The 17567-nt window shown below is 38.6% G+C and overlaps 1 protein-coding gene across 1 annotated transcript in view; it reads right to left on the reverse strand.

Moving 5' to 3' along the window:
* The window catches only part of LOC126187863 (DNA polymerase epsilon catalytic subunit 1), a 332843-nt gene that overhangs the window by 20262 nt on the left and 295014 nt on the right, over positions 1–17567 (reverse strand). The window contains exon 34 of the mRNA XM_049929181.1: positions 4101–4312. Within this exon, the coding sequence (XP_049785138.1) occupies positions 4101–4312 (212 nt within the window). The remainder of the gene's footprint in view (positions 1–4100; positions 4313–17567) is intronic.

Raw genomic sequence — 17567 nt, forward strand, 5'->3', positions numbered from 1 at the left:
GACGGTAACAATAAGCGTGTGTTTTATGTTTCTGAAGAAGAGATTTTTGTCCGAAATCTTAAATGTTTAGCACTCTTTTCATTGTGCATGTCTGTGGTGAGTTGCAGTCTATCCTTTTTCATAACATTATTCTTATCCCATCCTGGACTTCCTATGTTGGACTAAGTCCATCAGGTGCAAACAGAAAACACACACACACACACCTGGCCTCAACCTTTGCTTGTCCTTGTCCGCCACCTGCCTATCCCCTTCAGTGCCACCACTCCAGCCCTCCACAAACCTATTCTGCCAGTACACCTGCATAGTCAGTTCCCCTGCTCTATTTCTCTCCTCTCCCTTTTCCCCCTGCTTGCACAGCCTCCCAATGCTGCAAGTAGCACATCTCTGCCAGCTCCCACATGTAGCGTTATCATCTTATCCCTCCTATCAATGCCACACACCTGCTCTGTACCCCCCTGACGGGCCCAGCAAAGATTATCATTCACCTCAGACGCAGTCAGGCCTTAGTGCCCGGAGATGACAATGTCTCTCTCTCTCTGTCTTTCTCTCTCTCTCTGTCTTTCTCTCTCTTCCCGTGTGTGTGTGTGTGTGTGTGTGTGTGTGTGTGTGTGTGTGTGTGTTTTGTTTTCATCTACGTTTGACGATTGCTTATCTGCCACTCGATACCTCTAAGTAGTAAGTAGCAACCTATCCTTTCATATTATTATTATTATTATTATTCCATTCCAGATTTTACATTTTCTGATAGAGTAAATGTCATTTTTAGTTCCCTGCTGGCCATTAAAATTGCAGCACTATCAAGGCAGCATACACAAAACACCAAGTTGGCGTAAAGCATACTACATGCTTGGATAAGCAAAAGTGCAGACACAATATGTAGGTAGCAATATGTCATCTACAGTTTGTGTATATAAGGAAAGAGAATGCAGTGAGTTTATCTGTCAGAAATTGTATTTGAATTTTGTTCATTTACGAGAAAATTGTATTGAGCCGTACGTCAAAGTTGGATAGTTGCAAGATCATGGTGCATCAAGACTGTCTTACATCTTTTCACAGTATTGCTGATAATACTGGTTAGAATCTGACAACTGCTATACAAATACAATATCAAGAGGTTCAGGAGGACCATTTTCAACACCATGCAGGGTACAAAGGTCACACATGACTGACCTCAAGAAGACAGACATATTGTTGTTTCGGATGTGCTGGATTTTACAGCTATGTAATGCAGCTTGAGCCAGGTAATGGGTCTGTCTGCAGCAAGGGAAATATCCACACTGAGAAAGCAATTACATCTAGAGCACTATGGACTGTCAGCATGGGGCTGTTGCTAGTTTCCATATGCATCGCTGCAGCTCCATACGCATCACTGCAATGGTTGTGCACCTGATTACAACAATGGACACAGTATTGGCACTGCATTGTCTTTTCAGACACATCCTGGTTTGACGTACAGCATGACTATGGGCATATCCATGTGTGGAGGTTCCAAGGGGAACAAATGTGCCAGGTTGCATTCGTCATTGTTAAACAAGCATATCTCCTGGCATGATGGTATGGACTGTCATTATGTATGCAAAGTGAAAATTCACAGTATTTTCCTGTGACCTATTAAAAATGTAACAGTTGTGACGTCAGGCTCATAAAAGCAGCTTGTTGTTATGAAGTATTGAATAGTCTTCGTGCGAAAGCCTTTGACATATTTTGCTGTAAACAGATGCTTGTGTGTGCTCTGTGTTTTGGTGTTCTAAATGGAAAATTTTCTCTGCAACTAGAATTTTATTTTGCTGTTATTCTCACATTTATGCTTTATTGATGCAGTATTATTCCGCAGTAGTGGACTAAAGTAAAATTCTTTGTTAGAGTATCAGTTCTCACGAGTCCAAATTATAAAAATTTAACTGTAAACTAAAACAATGAAAAATTCCTGGAATTCTAAAAAAATTCAGTGTTTTTCCGGGGTGTCCTGAGGTGTATGCACTCTGTTATCATTCCTGAAGCTGAAAACAAGCTCCAGGGAAAATAAAGTGTTGCTTATCATTGCAAATTTGGGTCTTTTTGTGATAAACTCTGCCTAACACAGGCAGAAAACTTTCTGTTGATGTTAATAGTTGGCTTGCAACTTTGAGGTGGACTGTAACTGCATAAATGTTGCATGTGAAGATGTAATGATCAGAAACAGTTCACTGAAAATGTGGAGGCATATGTTAAGAAAATAGTCACATTAATACCAATGTTTGAAATGCCTGTTCCTAGATGATTAAAACTAAGTGCTGGACTGGGACTCGAACCTTTGTCTTTTGTGGTAAGTGCTCTACCAACTGAGTTATTGCAGCAAAACTCACAACTTGTCCTCACAGTTTTATTTCTGCCAGAATGTTTTCTGACACATCCCTGTTTGAAATAAGTACAATTACCATGATCCTCACCATAAGAATTCATATGGAGTTGCTAATATCTTCAAAAGGACACTAAAAACTGTTTAAAGAACTGATACAGTTAAATTAAGTGATATGGTTATATTTATGATGCCTGCACATAGTGGATAATTTTTATATACAGCTACGTTCAGAATTCCTATAAAGGCTTCTAGAGGTTGTAGTGGGTTCGTAAAATTTTGATAAGGAACCCATGTCCAGAAATGTACTGTTTGGTTGTAAAATAAGTTTGAAGATCGCGTGATTTTCAATGTCCAGCTTGATGGTATGGTGCGTAATGGTACAGGTGCACAATGCACGATTGAGAACGTTTTCCAGATCACCGCAGTCCATCACATGCCATCTTATCACAGCAGTGGGTGCAAGAAACTAACAGCCTACATTTGCAAATAAAAGGGTTGACTATGGGGTTCCACAAACATGCTCCAGGGCTTGCGGACAGGGTGTCTGAAACAATGTGTTGCAGATACACCTTGCAAAATGAACAGCAGGATCACCACATGGATCAGTTCCTGTAGAGCACTTAGGTCACAGCTCATTGTTTCCGTGATGTGTGCACCGTGAAGCATGTCACTGGAAAGTGACCTGATTTCAAACTGACATCCAAATCATGCATTTTTGGATATGGGTTCCTTGTAAGTTTTTGTTTGTACACAAGTTGTAAAATCAACTGCATCCAAGTACTGTATTGACTGGTGCATAATGACTCATTTTATGGGAGCATTCTTACAATTTCAAGAATCATGTCATGTGGAAGTAACAAAATAAAATGTGCCTAAAACAACAGAATCTATGAACATCCAACTTTTTTCACTATACCACGATCCCTGCAGCTAGCTGCACCAGGTACAAAATGCAAGATCTATAAATACCAATCACCTGAAGATGAGCTGGCTATGGTTTCAAAAATAGCTAAAGGAAGAATAAAAATGTTCTAAAAAAGCGTTTCAGAGTGGCTGGTGCTAGTAGCAACAAAAACACAACCATACTCATAGGGTGAACATCAACACAATAAATTTACTTCAGCTTATAAATGTTAGATATTTTCAAATTGCTTCTTTTATCTTAATTTTTCAGAATATTAACACTAAATTCTACAAAGATCAGTTAGCTAGGTGGTATGATAATGACTCAGTTCTTTCTAGAAATATTTAAGAAATCTAAACAGAAATTACTGGTTTCAGTGGATATGAACTTAATGTTATTTTTAACATACATGACGATACCTCATTCTCCATGTTTTCCCCACATAAATAGGTTACTAATTTATATTCCTTTACATTTAACATATGGATGCATGTTTACTTGGTGCTCAGACACAGATAATAAATTAACTTTCATTTGACATCCTAGAGCATGTAAAAAGACCAGAAGTTCATTTTTTTCTTTTTTTCTTCCTTTTTTATTCAAAATCATATAATTCAATTGAGTACATGTCCTTCATATGATGTAAGAATGCTGTGCACGTAACAGAAGGGGTGATCATGATATCCTAGAGCATCAAGATATGTTTCTTTAATTTAATAGTATGCACAATGTAGATTTCTTCCTCTACCATCCAACTTCCATTTTTTTTGCTACAACTAAAAAATTAATGAAAACTGCTAACAACTGAAGTCAAAGCAACAACCAGAGATTTATTGTACATGACAGTTAACTTACGTCTCGTTGTCAACTCCACGGTAGGGATCACGGCAAAGGTCAATGTCTCGACAGTGATTGCAGGCTCTGCATATCACTTCTGGTAAAATGAATGAAATACAAGGATCACGCCATGTGGCAACTGAACTGAATTCTCCAATACCAAGAAGGCGTAACATATTGCGGCGAATATTGTTGACCTCTTCCTGGACACTAGGGTCTAGTGACAGTACCTGTGATGCAGAACGAAACAATAATAAAATAACTGAATTCCATATGGGGAATGGTGGAGATTGCAACTAAAAGATTACACTAAACATGGGTACTATTCTCAATTATTACTGAGGTATTTTACCCCTGACTAAAAGGGGAGACATACACCACAAACTATGGTACATATGACATAAAATGAAGGCTCATTCAAATACTCTGCCAGTAGTTCAATTATAGCACACGAAAAAGTGATAAATCTTATAAATTTCTTATCTTTCATATCAGGAAGGAAAAATGTGTGCAGAGGAGGGGAAACCACTAACTTACGGGTAAAATAAAAAATTATTTAATGAAATCAAACAATGAAATGTGAGTTAGTTTTGCTACCTGCACCACAAGCACATTACTGCTTGTCTTTAAACACAACAGAATACTCAGCAATCACAGAGACTCAAACTTTGACTATTAAAAACAACAACAACAACAACAACAACACACACAAATTTTACATAAGCCATATTCACCTAGTGCGTTAGAAGATGAGACTGAGAAACATAAATCAAAGAGTGTGAGATCAGGGAACAGTGGTTTCCTTGGAATGTGACTCACTGTACTGCTTATGAAACTTGCAGAACTGAAGACAATATTAAGGAAAGAGAAGAGATGAGGTGGGAGTCATGATATTACGAGAAAAAATTTGGCAGAGCCCTGAAGACTTAAGTCAAAACAAGGCACCTAGAATAAACAACACTTCCTCTGTATTATTAAGATCTTTAAGAGAACCAATCACAACACTCTATTCTATCTGGTATGCTAGATACATGAGTCAGCGAAAAATCCTCAAACTTCAATTAGAATGTAATAATTTCAATGAAGGCACATGCTGCCAGGTATGAATATTACCGAAACATCAGTTTAAAAACTCAACATTAGAAAGTTAATGACATTAGGTTTTTCTAGGGGAGAATACAAAAACTGGTAGATGCTGACCTCAGGGAAGATATATTTGGGTTCTGGAGAAATTTAGCAATACCGAAGGCAATACCGACCATAGAACAGTGTTGGAAAAACTTCACGTAAGTGTTCTAGGGCTCATCCTGTCAGAATGTCTCGGCTTTGTGTGGTCCTGCTTGGAGATACTTGGTAAATTACGACATTTCATTTAGCAGTGTCATGCAGCATTGTTTTTTCTGGCATTTGGTGCAGTGTTTTTTGATCTGTACACAATGGCAGCTATTTGCTTCTGGTATAAAGGAAATTTTGTCGTTCTTGCAATGGGGCATACATTCAAAAAAGGCAAATAGTGACCTATTGTCCCAAGCCTGGATAGAAAATGAACGAGAATCACAGTCTTCCCTCCCAGAGAGAATATTGTGAATTCACAATGTCCATTAAGCAGTCACATAAGAACCAGGCACCAATAATGTCCTACAGAACTGCAAGCACAAGTAATTTAAAGATATAGTTGGTGACGAATGGGCTAAAAATTAGAATCAACAAGATGATTTTTATGGGATTCGTAGTTTTGTACATCAAGAAGCACTTGGCACTAAATCCGCAGGTATCGAGCTCATTATTATTGCTGGTACAAATAGTAAATTTTCTGAAAGCGCTTAGATTATTATGGTGTTAGTTTCAACAGTTTTTGATGGAACTGAACAGAGAGTGTAGGGACATATATATTACTGCAAAATATGTTGGTTAACTTAAGGGACATGCCTACAATGATTTTTTGATTTAAGTTTTGCTCTTGTTGAATTTATGAAGGAAAAAGGAAAGCAGGAACCAATACTAGGAAAACCAGAATGAACGGCAGACCTCACCTTTTGTGAGCTTGATTGCACACTTGTATGCCCTCAAAAAGATGTTGCAAGATGAAAAGCAATTTATTTTTATTTGATGGGGAAAATGGAACCATTTAAAAAGAAAATTAGATGGTGAAAGGGACAACTTCTGACAAAGAACAGTGCCCATTTGCCTAAGCTCTCTTGTGTTAAAGAAAATGCAGTGTTGAAAGAACTAAAGGAACAGTTTTCAATACATTGCCACAAGAACCATCTCAAATCTGTCTTTGGGACCATTTGTTGTTTCAGTTTAAAGAGTCCCCGTGCTTTTGCAGCAGAAACTGATTGTTCTGGAGTGTAATTCCCTTTAAAAGATAAATTCTTTTGCGTGAGAGTTGTCCAGGACTTTTACAAATTTTACCTTCGAAAGAGTTTCCACATCTCCATAAAGATGATGCGAAACTGATATCACTGTTACTATCAAAAATATGCATGTGGAAGGTTATTATTATTATTATTATTGTTATTATTATTATAAATCATTATTCCTATTATGGAATTAAGTAAGTCACAATTACATGGCAACCTGAGTGACAAAAATCTGCAAACTGAATGTGTTTGTCCACATGCTGACAGTGTGTCCCAGATATAAATTTTATCATGTCTTCGGCGAACCAAAGATAATTAAATGATAGCAAAAACATATTTTGTTTGTGGTCTATGTTTTTGAGAAATGTATTCACTGGAATGAACAGTAGTTCTGGATAATGAAATTTGATTCTAAATGCATTTGAAATGAAGATTTATTCCACCCTAACCAGTGTGTCATAGAGATTATTTCTTTTTGTCTATCTTTCTATATGTAAGCTTAAATGTTGTGAGAAATTTAAAAGGAACAATGTGGTGTGCATAATATTGTTGGTGTAATAAAGCTGCACACCCAGCTTTATTTTTATTGGTGTATTCTCTTGCACAAACAGCTACAAACTGTCACATGATACAGTGCATTTGCTGTTTGCCCATCTTCCCACTCAGACAGTGTGGTGCAGTAGTAGGAGAATTGGGGCTGGGGGTGGAAGAGAGCAGTCAGATGAAGATGAGAGAGATCTACACGTGTGCAAGACCTCTGTATGCAAGCAGAGTTCTTGGTCATCCCTGTATTAGAAGATACACTGAAGAAAAATGAATCAATTGTTATAGCCTTTGTAGATTTAGAGAAAGCACTCTGAAACTCTGAAAGCAGCATGGATAAAGTAGGAAGTTAAAAGTTACAACAACTTTTACAGAAACTGCTGTTATGAGAGTTGAAGAATATGAAAGGGTAGGTGAGAGGGCATGAGACGAGATTACAACTTATCCCTGATGTTATTCAGTCTGTACACATCAAGGAAGCAAGACAGAAAACCAATGACAAATTCTAAAGGGAATGAAAATTCAGGGAGACGAAATAGGTTTGATGAATACATTGCAGTTCTAACAGAGATGGCACAGAATGAGGAATCGGTTGAATGGAATGGGTAATATATTATAAAGAGGTTATCAAAAGAGAACAAGAAAAGTAAAGCAAGGGTGATAGAATGTAATGAAATTAGATCAGGTAATAGGAATTAGATTAGGAAATGAGACACTCAATGTCGGAGATGAGGTGTACCATTTGGGTAGCAAAATGACTGATGATGGCTGAAGTAGACAAGATGTAAATAACAGGAAATTGCTGGCAAAAACAAGGAAACTGCTTCTGAAAAAGACAAATTTGTTAACAGTGAATATAAATTCAAGTTTTCAAAAGAAAAAATTGTCCATTATGGGTTGCATAATATTCAATTTACTTGTTATTGGCCAATTTAAACTTTAGTCACCATCAAGTAGTATCCACATAACCTCTATGCATCATGTTGCAATAGATGTGATATACGAATCAATTCAGAAGTGTGGAACCACTTATAAACATTAACATGATATCTATCAAATAGTAACAGAAAGTCTGTAATACATTTGAGAGAACCACACACAATATAACTTAACTATGTATTTGACATCCAACCACTCAGAACCCAAATCATTCCATACACAAACAGAAACTCCAAAGAACAGTTAAAACAACACAGAAAAAGAAAATAAAAACACTTACAGACCAACAAATACACTTAAACACACCAACCAAGCAGAAAGACCCACATTAACTCTACCCATGTCTCAAAACTCACAGACACAAAATTTAATAATGAAGAAACACAGCTACAACAGAAAGGTTCAAAACGAAATATAAACAAAAAGTAAACAAGTGTTACACAGAAAATTTAATTACAGAATCTGAGAACACACAATCTCATGAACAGCAGAAGGGCACGCACACCATGACACTGATCTAACTATGGAATTAATAGGCAAACAAATTAAAAATATCATAGATACAAGACGTGAACTCAATTAACCAACAGAGGGAACCACAGAATCTAAAACTCTGAAAACCCATAGAGAAAAAAAAAATGGACAGAGCAAATATAATTGTAACCAAGGCAGACATGGGGAATAAAGTTGTTCTCATCGACAAACAAGAGGACAATAACAAAACACAATAACTCATTACACAGAATAAAATCATAAAAGTGAAATCAGATTCAACAAATAGTTTTGTAACACAAATGAAAAACACACTGATGAGAATAGGATGCACACTTTATGACAGATAAAACTTTGTATGGCATGTACGAAACCTACTGCTCCAAAACTCGGGAGCCAACCAAAAATTCACAAAGTAAATATCTCTGAAAGACAGATCACAAATCACAGAAACAAAAACACACACACACACACACACACACACACACACACACACACAGAATTATGGAACAGTCAAAAACACAGGGGAACTAATAAACCACATAAAAGGCACATGTGTTCCAGATACAGGTGTGTTGCTGCACCTACAGCCCAAAAATCAAGCAGCTCTCAGACAGACGCTAGAGTAAGATGCTATACATAACAATACAAACAGCAAAAAACAATGGATATGAAGAATCTATTTAAATACGACAATCTAGGTAGTCATGAAAATAAAACAGGCTAAACAAGTAATGCAAACACCACATAAATCCAGTGACTGACACACACACACACACACACACACACACACAAACACACACACACACTAACCAGCAAGCTGGCGCACATTCACATATGGAAACAAGCTAATACACATACCTGGTAACATATTTAAGGATCAAGGAATACAAATAGCTTACCAAAGTAATAATTCAAAACAGAAAGGTTTAAAGGAGTAGGATGACACTGATTTATGCAAAAATGTGGCATTTGCTAAAACAGTGTAACATCTGTGATGCTCCATAATTAGAACAGACCAACAGAACGTATGAAATAAGATATAATGAACATGAAAAAGCATGGAAGTATGGTTGGTTGGTTTCTTGTTAGAGGTATTCTACAAATGTTGAATAGCTTGAATGGCTATTCAACATTTGTAGAATACCTCTAACAAGAAAACTAACCAAACAACCACAATAGGAACATACATGAAAATAATCAGATCCAGGGAAAAAAAACATCTAATAAAGCTACATTAACACCGAGGGATTTGTCGCAGAAATTTGTACCTGACACAAGTCGTGGAGAAAAATACCTCGGTACATGCACATGTTCAGGGGCATGTGCCTGGCAAAAGTGGCCAACGTTAGCTTTCTCAATGGTTACCTGTAGCCAGTCAGTTTCATGGAACATGGCGTCCGACACAGAACTTTTCTTTACAATAGCATCTGAATATAATTTTAAAAAGGGAGAATAAATGGAGAAGGAAACGTAGGTAGTGGGTGCGTAACTTGTAAATGGTGTTGTCATGAAGCTCTCAGTTCTGTGATAAGTGACCTAAAAGTTCAAGACATACAGAGTTTCAAAAATTTTGTTCGTATGTCTATGACAGACTTTGAAGTATTACTAAATGTGACAGCTCAATACTACACATTAAAGAATATAAATTTTAGAGAAGCTGTAACCCCTGCTGAAGTACTTGCAGTTACATTGCACTTCTTAACTACTGGAGATTCAAACAGCTTCTTAATGTACATGCATACTGTAATAATACCAAAAGCATGTCAGGCTATAATATGAAAATCAGGTCTTGAATCCTCTTCTGAAGGACAGCAACACGTTTTTTGATGTGAAAGGCTCTCAGTTGACGTTCGACGTACTTTGCAGCTGAGGTAAACTTGTCTTCCTTTTTCCTCATGATTAGGTCATTTGCACACCTCAAAACTTCCGTGGCATCATCACTAGAATATTGTTTTTATTACTTTTGCCTTCTTGCACGGTGGGTTCGTAGGAAGGCTCCAAATGAGTACTCTAAGTACTTGTTTGCCTGCCAATGACGATGATGTACTGAGGGCAGTCTCTTCACCACATCTCTCTTCCGATCCACCCCAAAAAAGGGGGGCAGGGGACATTGTTCATACTTTCTTTTTCTTTAGACACCAGATTTTGAAGCACAATGATTTCACAAGAATTTGAGATTCGCTGGAACTTTACTGACTACATAGGGGCAGTAGATGGAAAAAACCTGCAAACTATCAATCCCACTCATGTTGGAAGCACTTACAACAACTATAAAGACTCTTTCAGTACTGTGTTAATGGCATTAGTGGATGCCAATTACCAGTTTCTTTATGCAGAAATGGAAATTTAAAACGTATTTAAGATGGAGGTGTATTTAACTGTACAACCATTAACAAAGCCTTTCAAAGCAGGTCAGCTGCACATACCACAGCCAGAACCTCTTCCTCTAGGTAATTGTTGCTGACAATGCCTTCGCAGTTCAAGAACATGTTATGATGCTCTACCCAGGTAATCATAACAAAGAAAGAATATCTAATTACAGTCTCAGTAGAGCCTGACGAGTTGTCAAAAATGCCTTTGGAATACTACCGTCTACTTTTCGTGTTTTATGTAAATCTGTTCATCTTGATCCCCAAAAGCAACTATTGTGAATTTGTATTTATCTTCACAATTTTCTAAGAAATCGAGAAGCTCACCTAATTTATTCACCACCAGGGAGTTTTGATTTTGAAAATCTAGAAAGGGGTACCATAGAACCTGGGAGAATGAGAGACCACCTACGACTTACATCACTATCAAGAATATTTAGAAATTTTGCTGAAGATGCTAAGCAAATGAGAAATGGGCTTGCAGCATATTGTGCCACATACGAGAACAGGTGGAGTGGCAGTATTTAGTGCTGAAGATAGTTCACTGATAATTATCACGTTCAACAATAATTATTTCCTTCTCTTGCACAACTGTAAACACTACTTCTATATTCTTCACTGTTGCCTAAATAAATATTTACAATAAAACTCATCCGCCCCCCATGAACCATGGACCTTGCCTTGCTGTTGGTGGGGAGACTTGCGTGTCTCAGTGATACAGATAGCCATACCATAGATGCAACCAGAATGGAGGGGCATCTGTTGAGTGACCATACAAACATGTGGTACCTGAAGAGGGGCAGCAGCCTTCTCTGTAATTGCAGGGGCAATCGTCGGGATGATTGACTTATCCAGCCTTGTAACATCAACCAAGACGGCCTTGCTGTGTTGGTACTGCAAATGGCTGAAAGCAAGTGGAAACTACAGCTGAATTTTTCCTGAGGGCATGCAGCTTTACTGTATTGATGATGGTGTCCTCTTGGATAAAATATTCCAAAGGTAAAATAGTCCCCCATTCGGATCTCCAGGTGGGGACTACACAGAAGGTCATCGTTATCAGGAGAAACAAAACTTGCATTCTATGAATCGGAGTGTGGAATGTCGGATCTCGATATCGGGCAGGTAAGTTAGAAAATTTAAAAAGGGAAATGGGTAGGTTAAACGTAGATATAGTGAAGTTCGGTGCCTGGAGGAAAAAGACTTCTGGTCAGGTGAATACAGGGTTATAAATACAAAATCAAATAGGGGTAATGCAGGAGTAGGTTTAATAATGAACAAGAAAATAGGAATGTGGATATGCTACTATGAACAGCATAGTGAATGCATTATTATATCCAAGATAGACAAATTTTCCATGCCTACCACAGTAGTACAAGTTTATATGCCAACTAGTTCTGCAGATGACGAAAAGATTGAAGAAATGTGTGATGTGATAAAAGAAATTATACAGGTAATTAAGGGAGACGAAAATTTAATAGTAATGGGGGACTGGAATTCGATTGTAGGAAAAGGAAGAGAAGGAAAAGTAGTAGATGAATACGGACAGGAGGTAAGGAATTTAAGAAGAAGCCACCTGGTAGAATTTTGCACAGAGCACAACTTCATCATAGCTAACACTTTGTTTAAGAATAATGAGAGAAGGTAGTATACGTGAAAGAGCCCTGAAGACATGGGAAGGTATCAGACAGATTATATAATGGTAAGACAGAGATTTAGGAAACAGGTTTTAAAATGTAAGACATTCCCAAGAGCAAATGCGGGCTCTGACCACAATTCATTGGTTGTAAACTGTATATTAAAACTGAAGAACCTGCAAAAAGGTAGGAATTTCAGAAGATGGGACGCGGATAAACTGAAAGAACCAGAGGTTGTAGAGGGTTTCAGAGAGAGCATTAGGGATTGATTGATAAGATCAGGGGAAAGAAATACAATAGAAGAAGAATGGGTTGCTTTGAGAGATGAAATAGTGATTCCAACAGAGGATCAGTAGGTAAAAAGACGAGGGCTAGTAGAAATCCTTTGGTAACAGAAGAGATGCTGAATTTAACTGACGAAAGGAGAAAACATAAAAATGCAGTAAATGAAGCAGGCAAAAAGGATTACAAATGTCCCAAAAATGAGATCGACAGGAAATGCAAAATGGCTAAGCAGTGATGGCTAGAGGAGAAGTACAAGGATGTAGAAGCATATAACACTAGAGGTAAGATAGATACTGCCTACAGAAAAATTAAAGAGGCCTTTGGAAAAAATAGAAAAAACTGTATGAACATCAAGAGCTCAGATGGAAAACCAGTCCTAAGCACAGAAGGAAAGCAGAAAGGTGGAAGGAGTATATAGAGAGCCTTTACAAGGGCGATGTATTTGAGGGCAATATTATGGAAATGGAAGAGGATGTAGATGAAAATGGAATGGGAGATATGACACTGCATGAAGAATTTGAGAGAGCACTGAAGGACCTAAGTCAAAAGAAGGCCCCGGGAGTAGACAACATCCCGTTAGAACTACTGATAGCCTTGGGAGAAACAGCCATGACAAAACTCTACTATTTGGTGAGCAAGATGTAGGAGTCAGGCGAAACAGCCTCAGCCTTCAAGAAGAATATAACAACTCCAATCCCAAAGAAAGCAGGTGTTGACAGATGTGAAAATTACTGAACTATCAGTTTAATAATTTATGGCTGCAAAATACTAACACAAATTCTTTACAAACGAATGGAAAAACTGATAGAAGCCGACCTCGGGGAAGATAAGATTGGATTCTGTGGAAATGTTGGAACGTGCAAGGCATTACTGACCCTACGATTTACCTTAGAGGAAAGATTAAAAAAAGGCAAACCTACATTTCTAGCATTTGTAGACTCGGAGAAAGCTTTTGACAATATTGACTGGAATGTTCTCTTTCAAATTTTGAAGGTGGCAAGGGTAAAATACAGGGAGCGAAAGGCTATTTACAATTTTCACAGAAACCAAATGGCAATTATAAAAGTTGAGGGGCATGAAAGGGAAGCAGTGATTGAGCAGGGAGTGAGACAGAGTTGTAGCCTATCCCCAATGTTATTCAATCTGTATACTGAGCAAGCAGTAAATAAAACAACAGAAAAATTTGGGGTAGGAATTAAAATACATGGAGAAGAAATAAAAATTTTTGGGTTTACCGATGACATTGCAATTCTGTCAGACACAGCAAAGGACCTGAAAAACCAGTTGAAGGAAATGGACAGTGTCTTGAAAGGCGGATATAAGATGAACATCAACAAAAGCAAAACGAGGATAATGGAATGTAGACGAATTAAGTCGGGTGATGGTGACGGAATTAGATTAGGAAACGAAAAGACTTAAAGTAGTAGATGTGTTTTGCTATCTGGGAAACAAAATAACTGATGTGGCCGGAGTGGAGAGGATATAAAATGTAGACTGGCTATGGCAAAGAAAGCTTTTCTGAAGAAGAGAAATTTGTTAATATCAAGTACAGATTTAAGTGTCAGGAAGACCTTTCCGAAGGTATTTGTATGGTGTGGAGCCAGGTATATATGTGAAACATAGACGACAAATAGTTTAGACAAGAAGAGAATAGAAGCTTTCTAAACATGGTGCTACAGAAGAATGCTGAAGATTAGACGGGAATATCACGTAACTAGTGAGGAGGTACTGAATAGAACTGGGGAGGTGAGGAATTTGTGGCACATCCTGACTAGAAGAAGGGATCACCAGTTTAGTATTGGAGGGAAGTGCGGAGGGTAAAAATCGTAGAGGGAAACAAAGAGAGGAATACATTAAGCAGATTCAGAAGGATGTAGGTTGCAGTAGTTACTTGGAGATGAGGAGGTTTACATAGGATAGAGTAGCATGGAAAGCTGCATCAAACCAGTCTCTGGACTGCAGATAGCAACAACAACAATAAAACTCATGTATAATAAATACACTCTAACTTACTTACAAGTGCATAAACTCATTCTTTGCTTGTTTACACTGTTCAGAAAGAGCAACAAATCAGAGGTGTACCACTTCGATATGTACGGCTCTTCTCTATCCGATCCTGATGTCTTCCAGGGTGAACATTTGTTAAGTTTGTAGACCATGGGGGAATGTAGAATCCAATAATGAATGCCTTTCGCAATATTCTTCAATTAGTTTAATGGGTTTATTTTCTGTTCACTCCATTTTCACAATCTGCTGCTGAATATGCACAGCTGATCACTTGCTCCCAAGAAGCAACACCATGAGTCTGCCTGTGCATTCACAGCAGAAAATTTTATCAGGGATTAGTGCAGAGTTTTCGATGAGCATATGGATACAGTCACTTATGTCAGAACAGAGTATTTCTCAGAATTCTAGTGTTGATGTTGCACACACATGTTGCTGGAACTTGCAACTTGTGCCACAGCTGATGTGATGGGTGTAAGCATACAAGACAAATCTCTGAGTGTGAATGTAGCTCAACACTAGAAGAAAACTGCTGTATTCAAAATGCAGTCACAGAAGAGAAACACACAAATGACTAATTAAACATTTATAACCAAACATTATTAAGCTAATAAATATGCAGTAGACAAATACACAGAAAAATAGGTTTAACAAAACAATGAGATGTACCCACAGAAGTTACAACATCACAAAAGAAAATAGAAGAGGTGTGAGTGCATCTACACAACATGGAAATGAAAATATATCCAGCACCAGTAAAGTGGAATGTTCTAAAACTAGTGCAACTATGTGTTAAAGAACATTATGAATGAAGTAGGAAGCAAAAAATTGTGAGAAATAATTGTAACTTAACACTACTTAATAGTAGTAGTGAAAAATAAGAGAACTATTTACGATCTTGGCAGACAGATTTGTACGACAAACCACACTGGTACAATGACCACTGGAGAGTGCTTTGAAATGAAAGTTAATATATTGTATAAATAAGACTTTTATTGCATGTGTATGAAGTTTCAACAATAATGTGGATTATTAATATCTTAATTTTCCTTCAATACCCGTGAAACAGGAACGTGTGGGTATCGCAGCTTACATGTCAGTTGTGCATTGAGGCAGCTTTACAGGCACACCTATGCACCTAATTTAGGATGTAGGCTATGGTGACAGTGTGGTAACGAGAACTGATAACTACACTTGCCAAAAATGTATTTATTCTGCCAAATGAGTAAATAAACAAGTGACAAAAATGAAATCAAATCGCAATGACCATTAACTGGTGATCGCGATAATTGTCTTTGTGTAACAGTTCCACCAGTCCCGGAGGCTGTACACTCCTCGGTATAAGCGCGTCATCCAATTGCGTGAGAACAGTTGATGTGTGTACAGAACGAAATGAACCTTTTTCTCACAATCGCAAGGCACCTTGTATTTTGTGGACGCAACAAAACAAAAGCGGAAATGAACGGGAAGTGCCAACCGAACTTCCGCATGGGTCTGTGGGGAACTCGCATTAAACCCATGTGGTCTGCAGACTGAAGTTATAGACTCCCAGAATACACATCTTTACTATACAATGGCTCAGTTCACACTGCCTGTTGCTTTTTCTGCTGACCCGCATTTGTGCACATCATACGCTGCCACAGTTTTGCCTATTGGCAGCTATGCACGCCGAAGGATATATGATGCAACTAACTCGGGCCAGCCTTGAACGGCTCTGGTACTTTCACGTATTTTTGCAGCACGGCTGCCACACAGATCCCCTCTTCGAGAGCAGAGCTCAGAAGCTATGAGAAAGTGCAGGTGTCCACTTGTGTGACAGATATTTGGGTTCCGCACGTTTCATTCTGACATCAGTGTGAGCGTGATGTAGGTGGGCCAGTCAGCTGTGATTGCGTGGTGGCGTGTGATGTCAGCACCAAGGTGCACAGTGGGCGTGTCCTTGCACAGCTGGCTAGCGACAGTAGAGGCAGGCAGTGCTGGCTGTGAATTACTTGAAAAGATGTTGTCTTGAAAGAAAAACTGACAACAAGAGGTAGCAAAATAAAGCATTATGAGCTTCACTGTTCAAACTTCACAGACACGTGAGATTGCGGGAGCTCGGCCCCAGGATTCAGTCCAGACTCAATGCTTCGGTACAGCGATCACAAGAAGTGTATACACTTGCGCAAGTACAGTGTCATTGCATAAATGCAGTTCCTGGAACTGCGACGGACAAGCCTGGCAGTGCGGAGAGAGGTGTCCGGAACCCGTAGGGAAAGGACACGAAAATCCGGTGTGGAAGTTAATCCGGCCTCAACGTCCGATGCGGCGGAGGCACAGTGATGCGAACACAAGTCAGGAGCTGCAATGGACAAGCAGTTGGTTAGAGACGGTTTCTGGATTTCAGCTGGAGATGGCATGGCTCACTGGAGACAGGGTGTCTGCTGCAGGTTATGGCATGATGCAGCAGGGTCATTTGGACCGGACGCGGCAGCTGGACGGCGTGACGTAGTCCGCTGGTGGCTGCGGTGGGGGTGGGCTGGGCACTTGTGGTGAGTGTGGCCTGGGGCCCTATTCTGTAATGTTCATATCTATCGGTGCAGTTCTTAATCCAAAGTTGCTATTCTGTAAGCTTCTGAGGTCTGATACTGATCAGCCCTCCCGCTGATTTTCTGCCAACTGTACTGAGAGGTGGTTAGATTTCGATAACGCCACTCATTCGGTTCAGTGTGACTTGTTTACAGCTAGAATTTGTTATTTTAGAAATGTTGAGTGGTTTCAGTTTTGGGCTTAGTGATTATGTTTTACTGAAGAACCACCAGGATGTATCCGAATGGAAAGTGAGTTCATAAAAGACTGTTTTCCTTTGTTAGA

Source organism: Schistocerca cancellata, chromosome 5, assembly GCF_023864275.1.
Source record: "Schistocerca cancellata isolate TAMUIC-IGC-003103 chromosome 5, iqSchCanc2.1, whole genome shotgun sequence".
Classification (NCBI taxonomy): Eukaryota; Metazoa; Arthropoda; class Insecta; order Orthoptera; family Acrididae; genus Schistocerca; species Schistocerca cancellata.